This window comes from Epinephelus fuscoguttatus, linkage group LG3 (genome assembly GCF_011397635.1).
Source record: "Epinephelus fuscoguttatus linkage group LG3, E.fuscoguttatus.final_Chr_v1".
NCBI classification, from domain to species: Eukaryota; Metazoa; Chordata; class Actinopteri; order Perciformes; family Serranidae; genus Epinephelus; species Epinephelus fuscoguttatus.
Window position 1 is genome coordinate 3,217,804 of NC_064754.1, and position 18,371 is coordinate 3,236,174.

At 41.8% G+C, this 18,371-nt stretch overlaps 2 protein-coding genes across 6 annotated transcripts in view; both read right to left on the bottom strand.

The window, feature by feature from the left end:
• Positions 1 to 18,371, bottom strand: part of LOC125886369 (equilibrative nucleoside transporter 2-like) — a 162,758-nt gene that overhangs the window by 135,420 nt on the left and 8,967 nt on the right. Inside the window, exons 10-14 of one of the 3 annotated variants that reach the window (XR_007449026.1) lie at positions 17,920 to 18,028; positions 16,824 to 16,909; positions 16,540 to 16,736; positions 15,651 to 16,424; positions 3,278 to 3,402 (exon numbers count right to left, since the gene is read on the bottom strand). Coding sequence is in view for 1 of the 3 variants with exons in the window: in XM_049572546.1 (XP_049428503.1) it covers positions 16,313 to 16,424; positions 16,540 to 16,736; positions 16,824 to 16,909; positions 17,920 to 18,028 (504 nt within the window). In the remaining 2 variants the exon portion in view is untranslated. Of the gene's footprint in view, positions 1 to 3,277; positions 3,403 to 15,578; positions 16,425 to 16,539; positions 16,737 to 16,823; positions 16,910 to 17,919; positions 18,029 to 18,371 lie in introns of those variants that run through there. The other 2 variants (XR_007449027.1, XM_049572546.1) reach the window with 2 other exon arrangements.
• LOC125886386 (galectin-related protein-like) lies at positions 1,047 to 13,715 on the bottom strand. 3 transcript variants are annotated; one of them, XM_049572570.1, is made up of 6 exons: positions 11,009 to 11,603; positions 10,537 to 10,586; positions 7,940 to 8,023; positions 7,158 to 7,246; positions 3,501 to 3,684; positions 1,047 to 2,042 (listed from the first exon to the last, which is right to left on the bottom strand). In XM_049572570.1, the coding sequence occupies exons 1-6, from the start codon at positions 11,070 to 11,072 to the stop codon at positions 1,899 to 1,901; spliced, it is 615 nt and encodes a 204-aa protein (XP_049428527.1). In that variant the 5' UTR covers positions 11,073 to 11,603; the 3' UTR covers positions 1,047 to 1,898. The 3 variants fall into 3 exon arrangements, with proteins under 3 accessions (XP_049428527.1, XP_049428530.1, XP_049428529.1); XM_049572573.1 differs by lacking the exon at positions 11,009 to 11,603 and adding an exon at positions 12,078 to 12,535 and having other exon boundaries at positions 1,048 to 2,042; XM_049572572.1 differs by lacking the exon at positions 11,009 to 11,603 and adding an exon at positions 13,591 to 13,715 and having other exon boundaries at positions 1,049 to 2,042.

Sequence of the window (18,371 nt, forward strand, 5' to 3'; positions counted from 1 at the left end):
GTTAAAGTGGGAAGAAGCAGCGGGTCTGTGGGGCAGCTGAGTGAAGTGGAGCCTGAGGAGGAAGCACTGGTTAGCCCAGGTTTCACTACAGGCAGATTCACTCGCTACAGGGGCGAGGAAACACCCAACCAAAGTGCCGACAGTGCGGGACACACCGCAAAAACTAGGGCAACAGACGCTCACCGACGGCCAGACTTTGGTCGACGGCAGACCGTCTGCTTGGTGTGTCGGGGCCTTTAGAGGTGTTTTGGGCACGTCCCACTGGTAGGAGGCCCCGGGCCAGACCCAGAACACACTGGAGGGATTACATATCTCATCTGGTCTGGGAACACCTTGGGGTCCTCCAGGAGGACCTGGAAAGCGCTGCTGAGGAGAGGGACGTCTGGGGTGCTTTGCTCAGCCTGCTGCCCCTGCAGCACTTATCCAGGGGCCTTTGTGAGCAGGCCCCTGGATAAGTGTCTAAAAATAGATGGATAAAGTGCTCTTCTAGTGAGGAAAACGTGATAGTGTGCCCTCTATGGGGCCCGTCTAGGGTATAACATGTCATGTGTCGTTCTAGTAGAGAAAACATAAAGTGTGTTTTTTACAAACTCGGCGTGTTCACAAGTCACTTACGTCCACTCAGAATGGACCCACGACCCATTTTTGGACCACAACCCACCAGTTGGGAACCACAGCTCTAGGGTGCCCTTATAGTTGAGCAAATGTGATGAAGTGCCCTTTAGGACTTCTAGTGGAGAGATGCAATAATAGGCTACAATAGGCTTGATATTACATCCTATAAAACAACAGGATATAAAGAAGGAGCAGCGGCTCTACTCCGAGCTCCCTCCAGATGTCCGAGCTCCTCCCCCTATCTCTAAGGCTGAGCCCAGACGCCCTACAGAGGAAACTCATTTTAGCTGCTTGTATCCGTAGTGTAAGTATTTTTTCCTCCTCTCACAAATTCATGAAAGCTCTGAGATGAAAAAATACACTACTTTGACATTTTATAAACTAAATTATGATATTAATGAATATAATAAAATAATAAAATAATAATGAATAAAATTAGGAAAATAATGGTTGGTTGCAGACATGCACATCAGACCACACCATTTCTACTTTATTTTACCGTTACTTCAGAGAAATGTGACATTTTTGAATGTCATTAATCACTTTATTTTGAAAAATATAAAAAATTACAGCAGTTTTCATTGGATGTTAAAGACTCACAGGCACACACTGAATAGAAAAATAGTTCAAACAGAATCATATATTTCTCATAAAGATAATTATGTGCATAGTCTTTTATATATGAACGGCAGCAGGACGTCACTGTGTGGTTTGAGGTAGTCGTCACATACAGATCACATGGGCCTTTGCTTTGTTTATTCATTATCACAAAATATGATTAAAAATATACATATATTAATAAAACAATCTTACCCATGGCCTCTGTCGCCTTCAGTTAATCCCAATCAATGCCTTTATTTGTAGGAGACACATATAATATATACAGTTGCAGTGGTTGTGTCCTGTGGGCTGAATGTTATAAAAAAAATGGTGCCTCTAGTGACAGAAAGAGAAACCAAACAACAACAAAACAATAAACAGCATCACAATTACAAATTATAAATGTTCTTGAGACTTTTTGGGGAGGTTGGCGAACATTCCTACACAGTCACAAATGACAGTTCCCACACAGTTTCCTTCAGTAGGTCTTAAAACACATATTTCTTACTCATATTTACATCACTTTCTCCTCATGTTTAACATTTGGCACTATAAAGGGTGAGTACAGAGCATGTTCAGACGAGGAGGTTTGTACTCAACAAAGTGATGACTCAAACAGTTTGAGATCCACATCTTCCAAAAAGAGGCTCGTGTGCAGAGTATTGAACACTGAAGTCTTTATTTCAAGCCAGTTTAGTGATGGTGATGCTTCCTTTGATCCATAACGTGTCGATGTCGCCGAGTGACGTCAATCTGTGGTGAAAGTCAAACAGCTTCTGTCCGTCCACGAACACGCGAAACCGACTTTGCTCACAGTGAATCTCAATCTGGGGGGAGAGGCGAGACACAAGTGGATGTTTGTGACAAAGTGAAACAGATTCAAACATGAATCATCCCTGTCAGATATTACACTAATGCCAACATGACGGTCACATTACAGCTTTAAAACGTGTCATTTTATGTACCAGAACAAAATGCGACAGGTTCATGTGCATACCTGTCAAGTTTTGGATTTGAAAATAAGGGAAATTTTCCAGCGCCCGCCGCAAGCCATCCCACCACCCCAACCGAGCTCCAGTATACCTTACATTTTAAGACAGGTGTACAGGAAATCTAAAATAACCACTTGTCAACCAGACCCGCTGTCGACGCTAACCTCGTGACAACTGCCACCCAGGCTACTGCAGGTGGCAGTTTTCATGAGGCTAGTGACAGAGTTCAGTTTGGAGAGGCAGAGGAATGTTTGTTTTTTTTAATTATATTTTAATACGGGAGATTTACGGGAAAATACTAATATGGGAGGACGGCGGGAAAGAGGGGTAAAATACGGTAGTTTATGACAGCTATGGTCATGTGACCGTCTGTTTTCTAAAAATTTAAAACCTTGTGTTGGAAAAAAATAATTTAAAGTTTGGTAAAGGAACCACAGACTGTATAAAATAATGGACGTAGCCACAGTGACGTCACCCCACTGGTTGTGGATGGTGGTTTTGATGCCTCAAATTCGAACGTATTTGAACGAGAGGGTGGAGCTACAGAGGAGCGAGACAGACTGTGGTGACGCCTTGCAGACAGCTAAGTGGCCCACCCGTAATTATGCATTACTTTAAGCCTTAATGAAATGTAAAGGGGTGAATTAGATGTACAGTCGTCAGGAACGGGGAAATTAGCCATAGAGACCAAACTGTAAACATGCTTATTTCTGCTGTAAAGTTGGGCATTTTAACATGGAAGTCTATGGGGATTGGCTCACTCTTGGAGCCAGCCTCTAGTGGACATTAGGGGAACTGCAGTTTTTGGCACTTCCACATTGGCTCCATTTTCAGCCACTTGCCGTTTGGAAGGAACCAGTGGTTGTTATTCTTTTGATTTCAGCTCTGCAGACTGTCATGCTCATCACCTTTGGGTGGTGAATAAGTCTGTGTCACAGTACAAACAAAGATTAGGTGTACCTGACATTTGGTTATGGTCAATAAATTTGTAATTTTCCGTGTATGAGCTAGAGCTGGAGCCTGTCCCAGCTGACACTGGGTGAGAGGCAGGGTTCACCCTGGACAGATCACCAGACTATCACAGGGCTGACACATAGAGACAGACAACCATTCACGCTCACATTCACACCTACGGACAATTTAGAGTCACCAATTAACCTGCATGTCTTTGGACTGTGGGAGGAAGCTGGAGCACCTGGAGGAAACCCACGCTGACGCAGGGAGAACATGCAGACTCCACACAGAGGGGCTGCTGCCACATCTCAGTGACACAGATTGAGAGTTTATCGGTACCTTGAACGGCTGGTCTCTGATGAAGGGGAAGAAAGGCACGGCTCTGTCGACGTCTCCCCAGGATCCGGACACGCAGGCTCTGCGCAGGACTTGTCGGTCCCTGAATCGAACACACAGCTCCAGAGCCACATCAGGCGGAGGCTCCCTGGATGTTCCACGACCACATGTCAGGGCGATGTAGAACCTAACGGAGAGACAAGCTATAAATCGGACACTTAACTGACTTTATATAAAGGATTCAGGGGACACATTAACAGTAGAGAGCAAACAGAGGTTTCTCAGCAAAATCCAACTACCCACGGGTGGGTTATGAGTCAATGGGCCCCTGGGCACAGACAAGCCTCTGCTGCATATGAGCAGGACACACAGATGGTGGTTTTGCCTCTTTTGTTGTTGTAGTTATTTTGTCTCTCTTCGTGGTTGTTTCCTGAAGACTTTTTGTTGGCTTTTATGTCTTTTTCTGTCTCTTTTTTTGGAAATAAACCTTAACATTTTGACTATACACATACCAGCCTGTTCTCATTCCAAAGTCGTCAACCGCTTTTGTCAGTGACTTTGGTGTCCGACACCAACGCCAAAAGCCACCTTTCCCAGTAGAATGAGATGCTACCAAGAGGCGTCAATTCAAAATGCGGCCGGACGGCATCTCACGTCATTTAGAAAAGCTGCCGATAACAAAATAATATAAGGAGCTGCGGGTGGGTCCAACACACCCTGAACTTTCACCCAGGAGGCCGATGTTCGATCCCCATGTGAATGTAGAACCAAACCATGATGTTTATCTCTAAACCTAACCACAAGGTTGTGTTGCATAGTGTAAACTGACACACCGTCCTGGAACGTCAAACGCAGAAGGATACTGCGCATATGACACGTAGATATGAATGGCACTGACTAGGTGGTGATATGTGACAAGTTGGGAGGGGAGGTTGCGCATACTTCCATTTGTACTGCTGCTTTTAACCAGGGTTTCATTTTATTGTAACTCCCATTATCCCCCAGGCTTTAAACAGGAGCATAACACTGACCGATATCGGTATGTGTTTCATTTCTGTGTGTTTAGATTTGACTCGAAGAAGGAGTGTGATTTTTGACCCAAATTCACCCCATACGGTATTTTTTACCTCACATCTCCCCCTCCGCCTCCTGAACTCTGCAGCCCCCCTTCTGTTTTGTCTTTGTCCTGCTGAATGTCTGCGTCCATTATAGCCCATATCCTGAAATATCCTGATGGTTAAAATGCCATTTGGAACAACAAGTTTAATTGAAGTCTACGGTCCCACCCATAACTTCAAGAGGCAGAAATGTAATGTTTGTCTCGAGGGTGGCACTAGAGGAAATGCCACTGTGTCATTAAAATCAAAATGGTTCATCCTTTTGGAAACACGAGTGTGGGGTGAATTAAGGGTGACGGGGACATACGGTCCAATGGGACTGTATAACTACATTTTGTTGATTTTCTCACCTTTGGTCAGATTTTTTATATTTTTTCCCTCCCCACTTATCCAAAGTCGGGTCACAGGGGCAGCAGGCCGAGCAAAGCACCCCAGACATCCCTCTCCCCAGCAACGCTTTCCAGCTCCTTTCGTTCCCAGGCCAGATGAGATATCCCTCCAGCATGTTCTGGGTCTGCCCCGGGGCCTCCTATCAGTGGTACGTGCCTGGAACACCTCTAACAGGAGGATCCTGATCAGATGCCTGAAACACCTCAACCAGCGTTGGCAGGTGTACAATAATTATCGCATTTGTACGATAATTTGGCCCTCTGTACGATGTATGAACAGTAATCCCAAAAAAGGCCAAATGTACGATAATTTGACCATTTCGTGAATGTGTGGTTGTAATCAGTATGCCAGAGATTTTTTGTGAACCCTGAAGGCATCTGGTCCCATGTGACATGTTTCCAGCCAATCGCGCTTTGCTTAGCGAGAGATACAGGTGATGTTTGTCTCAGAATAACGAGCACGATTGACTAAGTGAAGAGACTAAGTGAAGCAGGATTACTGTTAATTTTCTTGTTTGGTATCATGAATACAGTTTCTCTATGACAAAATTAAACCAAAAAAGTAAACACTAGAGTGACTATATTTGCCCATAGCGCATCATTAGGCTTGTTATTTTGGTTATGACGGGTGTACGATAATTTCCCTCAAAATACGATAATTGTCAGTCTCTGGTACGATAATTCTACATTTCCTATCTGGCAACGCTGACCTCAACTGACTCCCCTCGACGCTAAGGAGCAGCAGCTCTACTCCGAGCTCCCTCTGGATGTCCGAGCTCCTCACCCTATCTCTAAGGCTGAGCCTAGACACCCCAACGAGCGTCTGGCGGGCAGGTCTTAGGCCATGGGGCCCCGTCAGGCTCCGCCCGGAAGAATAACACAGAGCCCTCGCCCTGTGGGCCCACCATCTGCAGGGACGGAAAGCAGGGTTCAGTGTATCGTGTGCTGGGCTGCAGGCAGGGGCGGGGCCCTGGGGTCCATGGCGTCGCGGACTGACTTGCAGACATGAGCTTTAGCTCGTTTTAATCATAAGGTCATTAACTTGTCAAAGCTAATATAGTGTACAAACATTTGATGGAAACATGAGCATGATGTACTCCTGCTCTAAGATCAGTAAAAAATGTGCTCATGTTGTAACCCAGGTTATTTTCAGTAGTTATAGAGTTTACGTTATTTTGATTTTCCCTTGAACGCATCGTGAGCAAGTTTCCGGTACTCCCTAAAATGGCTGCCCGCTAAAACGTCCTCCCAAGTGTAACCGCCCCCATGGCAACGGGCAGGTGTCTAGGAAAAGCGTAGTTACACCTGGAGAGGCAAGATAACTTTACGAAGATTGAAGTGGGTTTGAGATGAGTCAGCAGAGTGACGGAGTGCTGAGTCACCGTGTGAAGGAGGTTTTGTTGTCTCATATTAACGTGGATATCCTGGTGAGTTAGCTCATTAGCCCGGGAAAAATTCCTTTGTTTAACATTTTGGTGTTATGTCATTTTATTTCATGATATACAGAGCAAAAACTAGTCAGGATATTATGTGTGAACTGAAGCTATGTGTATCCTGTGGCAGATATTAGAGACCTGTTTAGCCGCTAACGTGCTAAGATGCTAAAGGCTAAGCTAAATGCTACATTCATAGCCGTTGCTGTTGCCTCAGTCCAGCTCACAAGGTAATTATGTGTAGTTGTAATGTGTTAAGTTAACATGTGTACGCTGATTGTGCTTCTGAAATTATATAAAGTATGAAATAATCTGTGTCATTTAGGGTCAGTTTACTTAAAAGATTATGTCACACCTTCTTTGAATATGATATAACTTTATTTCCTCCTCAGATGGATCAGTAGCATCTTCGGTATTATCGAAAATTAGTATTTGTTGTGCTTTTTCTCTAACTAATAGCAAGAAAGCTTAGAGAGGGAGGAAATTAAAAAAACGTCCCAGTCACCTTTAGTTCACCTTATTTGAAATCTGGTCATGTGTTTTCAAAATCCCTCATGAACCAAAGTGTAGGTGAGTTGTGAATGTTAGCATGATGGTGGCACGTGAAGATATCCATTATGATTCATTCCCAGGGGACCATGAATATCCAGTTAGTAGCAGTGCAGTGAAACTGATGGGAGGAGGACGGATTAATAAAAGAGAGAGGAAGTTATATTTTACCTGTCCGGACAGGAGTCCACAACACCCACCACCACAACCTTCTTCCCTGGCCGCATCCCACCTGTGATGTGACCTCTGAAAGGAACCGCCTGAACACACACAAACATTTAATGACGACAAAAAGATGAACAGGAAATGTGATTAATTATTCTGGAGTCGAACTGATTAAAGATAAAAGACAAGAATAATGAAAACATGCAATTAAAAAACTGATCGATGGAATAAAAATGATAAATGCTGTAAAATACAAAGTCATTAACATCATCTAATTTAAATAACAGAAATACTAGTAATATATAATATTATAATAAACCTTATTTATAGAGTGCTTTTTAAAATAAAGTCACAAAGTGCTTTACATTGTTGATCCCGGATTTAAAACATGCAGAATTCAAGCAAATAAAATGAGCAATTTTAAGAAAATACATCAAACAAAAAAATAAAAAGATAAAATACCATCACTGAAGATAAGCAACTAATTGCTCTGTAGATTGCTCTGAGGTACGGCAAATCAGCAATTAGAGTAATACAAAATAAGAGAGTAACTGCTGACAACACAAGATAAAACAATAAAGATAATCAAATGAGACATATATGAAATTAGCAGTGTGCTGAAATTAATAGTTAGTTTTTTAGAGTTATAAGAAGATTTAAATGTCACTGATTCAGTTTACCATTATTAAAACTCAATCAAGTCTCTGGGTCAATGTGAGGGAAAAATATTTCGAGAAACACGCTGCAACATTGTGAAAATAAAATTGTAATTTTGAGGAAAATGTTACCAGATTTCTCTCGGCATCGTTGTCAGGAGGACGAACACTCGGTTTATTCTCATGAGTCGCACTTCTCTGTGGAATGGCCCATTTCTGAAGGACAAAACATGAATGTAACTTCACTGGATCAGTGCTGCATTTCCAGAATCACTGAGGATATTTAGATTGTTTGAAATCACTCATCCGTTAGATTTTTCACTGCCCTCTTTTAAAGTCATCTCTCAAAACTCACTTCTACTGTCTGGCTTTCTCCTGACTTTTTCTTAATTAGTTCTTAACTGTTGTCATCTGTTCTTTATGTGCACTTTTATTTGTGAACTCTGTGAATTTATATTTGATTGTTTTCGGTTATCTTTTATTTGTCCTCATGTGTGAAGCACTTTGTAACAGGTGTTTTTCAAAGGTGCTGTATAAAATAATGATTATTATTAATGTTATCATAAGTATGTCAAATTTTGTACTCAAGCACAGTGCTTGTATCTGTATTTCAGCTTCTTCCTTAAAACGTACATTACATATTTACATATTTTTCAGCATAGTTTTATTATTTATATTTTCCAGAAGAAAGAACATCCCAGTTGAATACATTTTTTGATTTAGCATTATGTCTGTCTATAAAAACGTCAAAAGTTAAAGTATCAAGTAACATAAACTGATACGAAGACAGTTCGTACCTTTCAGAGAGTTTTGGGTAAAATCAAATCAAATAAAATTAAATAGGAATTAAATAAAATAAAAATGAAATTAAATTAAAATACAATGAAATTTGAAAAAAAAAAAAATAACATAAAAGTTTTGTATTGTATTTTGTATTTAATTCACTGATGCTGACACTAATTTAACTGAATGAAGTCAAAGCGACACACAGCTTGACGTCACATGTCCTGTGACCAGCACACACGCTGCGTCACGTCTGACTAAAACAGGAAGTTGAATGAGTTCAGGTCTTACCTTCAAAATAAAGCTATCTGTTCTGAACATGTTGCTAAAAAGGTTCACAGATCGGGTTTGAATCCAAGGTGAAAAAGAAAGATCCTTTATTCGATGTAGCGAAATGCAAATTCAGAATAAACCACCTAGAATAAACACCCTCAGTTTTTTTAAATGAATAATATTCAGCTGAAAAGACAAAAAAAATATTCATCACATTTTTATTTTTTATTTTTTTGGTAAAAAAAAAAAAAGTCCCACTTTCTTTGGTGTCCCAAATCTCTAAAAAATATTTTTGTAGTCACACAAAAAAAAAAAATCTGTGTAAATGTCTTTATATATTTTCTGTCAAACTAAATTATATTTTCTGTGAATAATATCCCTCTACATGAGGGTCGTAATACTGTTTCAAAGCACTGTTATTATATTATATTCCTGTTACATACCGAATACCAAATTCTTTTTTAAAATTAATTATTTTATTTTATTTATTTATTTTTTTGCCAATAACGTTTAGATTTAGCAGTACTGAGTTATATAATTATCAAAAATTCAGGCATATTATATATAACTTATTTGTGACTGCCATCTCAAGTCAATAAAACCCCAAAATACAAAGAAATGAAAACCCCAAAACACAAGGACATGACCCTGGTGTCCTCCAGTGGTGGAAGAACTACTCAGTAACACCACAGTGTAGAAATACTCTGTTACAGCTAAACGTCATTCATTCAAATTTTTATTATTATTTTTTTTTAAAGATATTTTTTGGGCCATTTTGCCTTTAATTGATAGGACAGACAAGTGTGAAGGGGGAGAGAGAGAGGGAGTGACACGCAGCAAAGGGCCACAGGCTGGAGTTGAACCCGGGCCGCTGCGGCAACAGCCTTGTACATGGGGCGCCTGCTCTACCACTAAGCCACCGACACCCTGCATGCATTCAAAATCTTATGTAAAAGTATGAAAAAGGCACCAAAAGTAAAAGTATATGCAGAACTGCCTCTTTCACAACCGTGTTTGATATTATAGGATTAAAATTATTGATGCATTCATGTGTTCATCACTTTAATGTTGCAGCTCGTAAAGGTGGAACTCATTTTTTTTAAAATTATTTGTTACACTGTTGGGTAAATTAATCCACATGAATTATCAGTTAATTATATATTTATTGTATTATTAACTTGTAACTTAAGTTGTCACATAAATGTAGAGGAGTAAAACATGCAGTCACATAAAATGGAAATACTCAAGTAAAGTTCAAGTACCTCAAAACTGTACGAAAGTAAAGTATTTATACTGTCTTCATGGTGCTTAAAGTATTACTGTAAAAAGGTAAATGCTTCCCTAGTGAGTCTCCTGAATACAGCATGTTTAATTGTTTTACATTACTTTGTTAATACATTTTTAATGCCGCTTTTATTTTGTTAGTTCTGACCAGAAGTTGCCGTGTTTCATTTCTGGTAGTTTGACAACAACAGGTTTCTGTCCAAACTAACAGAACAGGTTTTCAGTCACCTGAGATTTAAAGCTGCAGATCAGAAAAGTCAGTCTGATGTAGGGTTAGGGTTAGACGTGTACTGATGAGGCTCCTCTGCTGGGCTGGTTTATGTAATCTCCCTCACCTGCTTCCTGTTGCTCAGGTGTGTGTGTGTGTGTGCGTGTGTGTGTGAACTCACCTTCCTGCCCTGCGCCGTCACTCTGTGTGTTTCAGCCATGTTGAGTCGACCTGAAGGAAACAAACAGCAGAGAGAGTGAGCTGCACGTCCAGTTTGTCTGCCTCCTGTCGACTGAGACCACGCTGACGTAACAGCTTCAACCTGCCTCATTACACTCCAACACACACACACACACACACACACACACACACACACACTCTGCCACACTCTGCTGTGTTAATCAGCTGCCCCTGCATGCCTTTCTCTCTCTCAGGTCAATAACAAGAGAGCTTATTGTGTGAGGCTGTAGCTGCAGGCAAAACCCCAAATATTAAATCCTCCACAGGTCTCTCTCCCAGCTGACTGAAAATACTTTACACCTTTTATTTATTCCTGAAAACAACAAGTTTCTCAGACTCATTATTTAATGTAATAATGGCAGAAAAATACATAATTGTTAACAATAAAGCAGACAGAGAATCTTGATATTTACCTGTATGTCTGATGACAGAGAGCCGAGCCCACACAGCTGCACCGTCAAATATTTGACTGTACATTTAAATTAAAGCAACAGCCGGGAGATTATCAGGGATGCAGCCTTTGTCAAATATGCCCCAAAGCTACTGAACACACAACCAACAGATATCAGGGAAGCTAGCTCGCTAAATATTTTAAAAAGAAAACTAAAAAGGTATCGTTCACTTTAGTCTTTAACTGACTTTCGTCACACAGGTCTGACATGCTGCTGCAACTCTTTTAGAATCTCACTTGGTTTTATGATTTATAGTTTTACAATTCTGTGATTTTATGAATGAGTTAAGCCACGTTTTAAACTGTTTTAAATGTCCTTTTACACTCACCGGCCACTTTATTAGGTACACCTGTTCAACTGCTCCTGAATGCAAACATCTAATCAGCCAATCAGGTGTCAGCAGCTCATTAACATTTAGTCATGTAGACATGGTGAAGACGAGCTGCTGAAGTTCAAACGGAGCATCAGAATGATGAAGAAAGGTGATTGAAGTGACTTTGAACGTGGCATGGTTGTTGGTGCCAGACGGGCTGGTCTGAGTATTTACTGGGATTTTCAGCACAACCATCTCTAGGGTTTACAGAGGATGGTCCCAAAAAGAGAAAATATCCAGTGAGCCAAAATGCCTTGTTGATGCCAGAGGTCAGAGGAGAATGGCCAGACCGGTTCAAGATGATAGAAAGGCAACAGGAAGTCAAATAACCACTGGTTCCAACCAAGGTGTGCAGAAGAGCATCTCTGAAGCAACAACACCTTGTCCAACCTTGAAGCAGATGGGCTACAGCAGCAGAAGACCACACCAGGTGCCACTCCTGTCAGCTAACAACAGGAAACTGAGGCTACAATTCACACGGGTTTTCTCACCAAAACTGGACAATAGAAGATTGGAAAAACCACATTCAGATGGAAGCATGGATCCATCCTGCCTTGTATCAACGCTTCAGGCTGCTGCTGCTGCTGGTGGTGGTGTAATGGTGTGGGGGAGATTTTCTTAGTACCAACTGAGCATGGTTTAAACACCACAGCCTACCTGAGTATTGTTGCTGAGCGTGTCCATCCCTTTATGACCACAGTGTACCCATCTTCTGATGGCTACTTCCAGCAGGATAACGCACCATGTCACAAAGCTCACATCATCTCAAACATGACAATGAGTTCACTGTACTCCAATGGCCTCCACAGTCACCAGATCTCAGTCCAATAGAGCACCTTTGGGATGTGCTGGAACGGGAGATTCTCATCATGGATCAACTGTGTGATGTCATCATGTCAATATGGACCAACATCTCTGAGGAATGTTTCCAACACCTTGTTGACTCTGTGACACCAAGAATTAAAATCTAGTATTTTGTATTGTCATCATATAATTTCACGCGTCCAACCCATCAGTAAGCCCACACACTGATGACATGTCTCTCTGTGTCTCATCAGAACAACAAACCATTGATATACAATGACAAACAAAAATAGATAACAACAATAGTTACGGGACCAACACATTCTCACTCCGACCTCGTCACATATTGACGTTTGGTCACAGACTTTCCACGTCCACATACATCGTGCAAGGTACCCTGGGTGTGTTGGTTGTTGACTTTCTGGGACCCGTGTCAAGTTCTCTTCTTTCAAAATACACTTCCGTTCTCACAGGAAATTTAACGTTTACATACAGTCTCTTTCAAAATAAACACACTACAATGGTACAACACCGCAAATGACGTTCTTTTTCCTTCAACAACAAGCACACGTGGTTAGGTTTAGGGAAAAAAAAACAGGGTTTGGCTTTATAATCTTGTGGGATGCAAACGCCGCTCTGTCGGATGAAAGTCAGTGTTTGTTGAACCCATCCACCACCCGTCCTGCCTGCCTCGGTTGGACTTTCGGTGGTTTAACTTTTGTCCTTGTCCCGCCGTGTTTCCCCCTGACGCTGCCGGGCAGTGTTGAACTGTAACAGCAGCCGGCCATGTATCGTACCGATGTTAAAGGACGCCTTTTTTCGTTGGTTTCTGACGCTGCAAGTCACTGCCCGAGCACTGACTGCAAAATATCAACACAACTTTTGGATAAATATGAAGTTGATAAACTTAACTAAATGTTCCGAGGTGAAAGCAAATCATGTTGGTTTTACTAAACTTACTGAGTTTGTCAGATTATAAAGGACTCATAGGATTTACTCTCAAAGGCCAGAGTTGGAACTCCTCGAGAAGATGAATGCAAATTGTTACCTTTATAAGTAAAAACATTTTTAACTAAAGCTCGTTCCTGCACTTTCCCATGAATAGTGGGTTATTTTATTATTTTTGAGGTTATGTATGCCTAAGTAGTTTGAAGTAATTTTTCTGCATAGCTTTAATGAACCAAACTATATCTCTCCCTCAGGTAGCTTTGCTGTAGTTCAACTTCGTCCAGTGTGAAGTAACTGGTAGCTTAGCTTCCACAACACTGGTTGTGAGGTTAACTTCGGCAACAATATAACAGTTGTTAGTCTCACAGTTTATTTATAAAGAGAGAAATCAAGAACAGAATCAAGCCAAAGAACTCACCTCACACGCCTGCAGCTTCACCAACAGCACAGTGTCTCTATCTTTGGCTCTGCTGGTTCATTTTTAAACACTTAAAAACCTCAAAGTCTTGTCGCAACTTTCCTTTTCATTCTCCATGTGGAGAGTAAAAGAATGGGAGGAAGCAGGAGGACATGAGGTCAAAGGAAAGGGCCGAGCTGGAGGAAGAGGAAGCAACAGAGGATCCGTGCTTGAACAGTAAAAACAAATCCATTTGCTCATTTCAAATATTTCGTCATAATTTATGAAGCTTGCTGACTCCGTCGAATGACTCCTGTTTCTACAGCTGATAATAAGTGTTTAACTCTTATCTCTCTTAGTCACTGCTAGGTTATGGGATGTCATAGTTACTGGTATGAGTTATTTTCACACATATTTTTTGAATTGTGAACAATTGCACATTCTGCAGTCAATATTTTGAACATTCCATTCTCTCTCGTTTTTAAATTTTGCACAGCTCTTTTGATTTTAAAGGTCCAGTGTGTATGATTGAGGGAGCCTGGTCTCACTCCGAAGTCATTGAAATCCAGCGCTTGGGCAGTGACTTGCAGCGCCAGAAACCGAGGAAAAAAGGCGTCCTTTGACGTCGCCATGATACACAGCTGGTTGCCGTTATAGTTTAATGGTATCCGGCAGCATCAGGGGGAAACACTGCGGGACAAGGAGGAAAGCTAAGGAAGCCAAAGTCTGGGCGGCAACATAAAGTTTACATATATTCTTAATTGTACATTTCTTTTTTATTTCTGTGATTCCTGACTGTTGCAATACTTGTTTTTCATCCATTCATTGTCATCCGCTTATCCGGGGCCAGCAGGCCAAGCAAAGCACCCCAGACGTCCCTCTTTTCAGCAAAGCGTTCCAGCTCCTCCTGGAGGACCCCGAGGTGTTCCCAGGCCAGATGAGATCTGTAATCCCTCCAGTGTGTTCTGGGTCTGCCCCGGGGCCTCCTACCAGTGGGACGTGCCTGAAACACCTCTAACAGGAGGCGCCCAGGAGGATCCTGATCAGATGTTGAACCACCTCAACTGACCCATTTTGACGCGGAGGAGCAGCAGCTCTACTCCGAGCTCCCTCTGGATGTCTGACTCCTCCCCCTATCTCTAAGGCTGAGCCCAGACACCCCACAGAGGAAACTCATTTCGGCTGCCTGTGTCCACAGTCTCATTCTTTCAGTCACTACCCAGAGCTCATGACCATAGGTGAGGGTTGGGACGTAGATGGACCAGTGAATCGAAAGCTTCGCCTTCTGGCTCAGCTCCCTCTTCACCATGACAGTCCAGCGCAGCGCCTGCATCACTGCAGAAGCTGCACCAAACCGCTGATCCATCTCACACTCCAGGTTAGTTTCAAATTCCTTGTATGTAAAAACCTACACAACTGACTTGTAAATAAAAACAAAAACAATGATAGTTTTGTGCTTTTTATTAAAAGAGAACAGAAAATTGCTTTTCAGTTAATAAAATATGAAGGCAGGAAAAACATAAATAAGCAAGTAATAAAAATGTCTTCAGTTATAAAAAATGAAGTACAACCAGGCCCAGCAGTATGACGTAAAAACACATTAATATAATATGAATGGTCGCTCATCAAAATGCAGTAAAAATAAAAACAAGTTGAAATTCAAAATCTGTGCATTAAAACATAAATAACAAAAAACAAACCAACAAAAAAACTTACGTTCAGTGATTGATACACACTCTGAATTTTAAATACAGTAACATGAAGTAAAATATAAAACTCATCAGCGTGTGACTTCTGTTAACCCGTTAAACTCTCAATACTCGATCAGTGTCTCGTTTAATTTAATCCAACATACAACATTTTCCGTTCTGCTTATTGTGTTAGGAGGTGGGGTGGGGGCTGGAGCCTATCCCAGCTGACACTGGGTGAGAGGCAGGGTACACCCTGGACAGGTCACCAGACTATCACAGGGCTGACACATAGAGACAGACAACCATTCACACTCACATTCACACCTACGGACAATTTAGAGTCACCAGTTAACCTGCATGTCTTTGGACTGTGGGAGGAAGCAGGAGCACCTGGAGGAAACCCACGCTGACACAGGGAGAACATGCAAACTCCGCCCTAGGGTTCAAACCAGGAACCCTTTTCCTATGAGGCACCAATGCTAACCACTGTGACGAGCAAAAGACATTAATTTGGAAAGCTCTGAGTTCTGAAATGTTCGTCTTGTCTTCAGAATAAAAGCAGGAATTTTAAATTAAAGGGGAAAAAAATACACATAATTGAGGTTGATCATTACGCCATGTGATAAAAGTACAAATCAATAAAAAAATAAAATTCCTGTTTTTGATAAATTATTAATCTGGCCTCTCCGGAGACAACCACACTCTTTGATAATAATAATTCATAATCCCTAATAATCCCTGTAATTGTAGTTTTCCCTTCAATAATCCATGTATATTTACTGACACCGTAAATGTTGATTTACAGGTATTTGTTTCTAAACTATGTGACTCTTGAGGGGCCGTGTAATTTCATTTAACCAGTGGTGGGACCAAAAATAAAAGATGTGTCTACAGTGAAAAATAAATACTCAGATTCGCAGCATGCTGACAAAATAAGAGCCCGTACTTGGGTTCATTCTTTCTTTCTTTCTTGACAGGATGAACTAAACATTTCATCACATGTTGGTGCTTTGTTTTGTTTGAGTCTCACGTGGTTTGCTCAACCCAGTCGTCTAAACCAGTCTTCCCAGTAGGAAGGAGAAAGACGCTCCTATTGCCAGACCCAGCACGAGGAAGAAGGTCATCAGGGAGCCGGCCGTCTCGCAGTCTTTATACCGCACCAACCTGACAGACACATAGACACAGTTACAACATGACCTCTCGCCACTGTGACTTTCAACAATCAAATCTTTTTGTGCAGTAGACGCGGCAGAGACTGCACTTCCTGTGGCGGACTCACTGTGGAGCGTAGGCCATGCAGAGGCTCGCCAGGTATCCGTTGGTGAAGGCGAACAGGGCCATGATGGTGACGAAGGCGCAGTCGTGGCTGAAGAGGACGGTGAGTCTGGAGTTGTGGACGTTACACAGCATGAGCAGAGGAATGAAGACCAGACGAGACAACACGGCGGCGGGAAACAGGAGGCTGTCCTTCGAGGGCTGCACAAACGGCAACACAGTCGAACCATTACTATGACGACTGAACATTTGAATCGAACATAAAGCAACACTGAGCAGCAGACTCACCCACTGGCCAAGAGACGGGGCGCTGCGGCCGACCAAGTCCATGACGTTGAAGACGATGAAGCAGCAAACGCAAGTGAACACTTTTTCTGTAAGAGAAGGAGAGCGGGACTGAGCTGGTGACGTGACGCTTATGCACACTGTGACCTGGTGATGAAACACTGCGTCCAGTCGGTCTCATTCATGAAATAAGTCAGTAAATCTGTGAGTAGATTTGCACATAAAAAACCTTGGTACTAAGAAACCTACACAGGATTCATGAACGCCGCGGGAAACTCGGATTTAATCGTAGACACGTGTGTTTGTTCATGAATGCCAGTCAATTGTAAATTGACAGCGTGCTCCAATTAGCAATTAGTGGTGCAGTGGTTAGCATTGTCACCCCACAGCAAGAGAGTTCCTGGTTCGAACCCTGGATAGAGGGTATGAACCTGGACCCTTCTGTGTGGAGTCTGCATGTTCTCCGTGTGTCAGCGTGGGTTTCCTCCAGGTGCTCCAGCTTCCTCCCACAGTCCAAAGACATGCAGGTTAACTGGTGACTCTAAATTGTCCGTAGGTGTGAATGTGAGTGTGAATGGTTGTCTGTCTCTATGTGTCAGCCCTGTGATAGTCTGGTGACCTGTCCAGGGTGAACAACAAACACCAACTTTCACCTAAGAGAGCAGTGTTCGCGTCCCGTGAGATTATAAAAGCCAAACCCTGTTCTTCTCCCCCCAAACATAACCACATGCATTGGTTGTTGAAGAAAAAAATACCTTAAATTCACGGTGTTGTACCAACCTAGCTCGTTTATTTTGTTAGTACCCACGAAAAGATTAGAGCTGCTAACATACCGATGAATTATGAATACATGTACGTTTCCTTCTGCAAAGACTTTACACACAAATTCATTCTGCTCACGTTTCATGCATGAGACCCTTTGTGTGTAATTACTTTCACCATGTGACTTATATTTGGTTGGTTTTCGAGCACTTCCAAAATATTATTGAGCACCAAGCCAGACATAACTAAGACTCTGATGCTATTTCAAGGCTTGTAAACTCTTAATTACGATCACTCTCTTAAGACATGAACACAGCATGATGGTGCGACGTCTCACCCCAGGCAGCGTTGCCCGTGTAGACGGTCCGAACTCGCACTGTGATCACAGGAAACACTGCCAGGGTGACGGCAAACACACACGTCACACAGGCAGCCATCAGCCAGATCTGCAGGACACACAAGGACTCGTTTAACACACACTCATACTGTCAGTAGAGATTAGTAAAAAGAAAAGTAAAAAACAACATTTCTAAGGTAACAAAAAGAATATTTCTAATATAAGTATCAACATGTTAAAGTGCAGAGTGAGAATGTTATTGATGCTAACAGGAAGTAGACAAAGACCAAAATGTTTGAGTCACAAAAGTCAGAATTTAATTAATGATAAACTACAGCAGGAACACTCACTCATCACAGTTTGTTTGCTACTTTCGGTCCTTTTAAAAGTCATAATGTCCAAATCATTTGTATAAATTCTATGTCTTCAACCATCTGGACAAATATTAAATA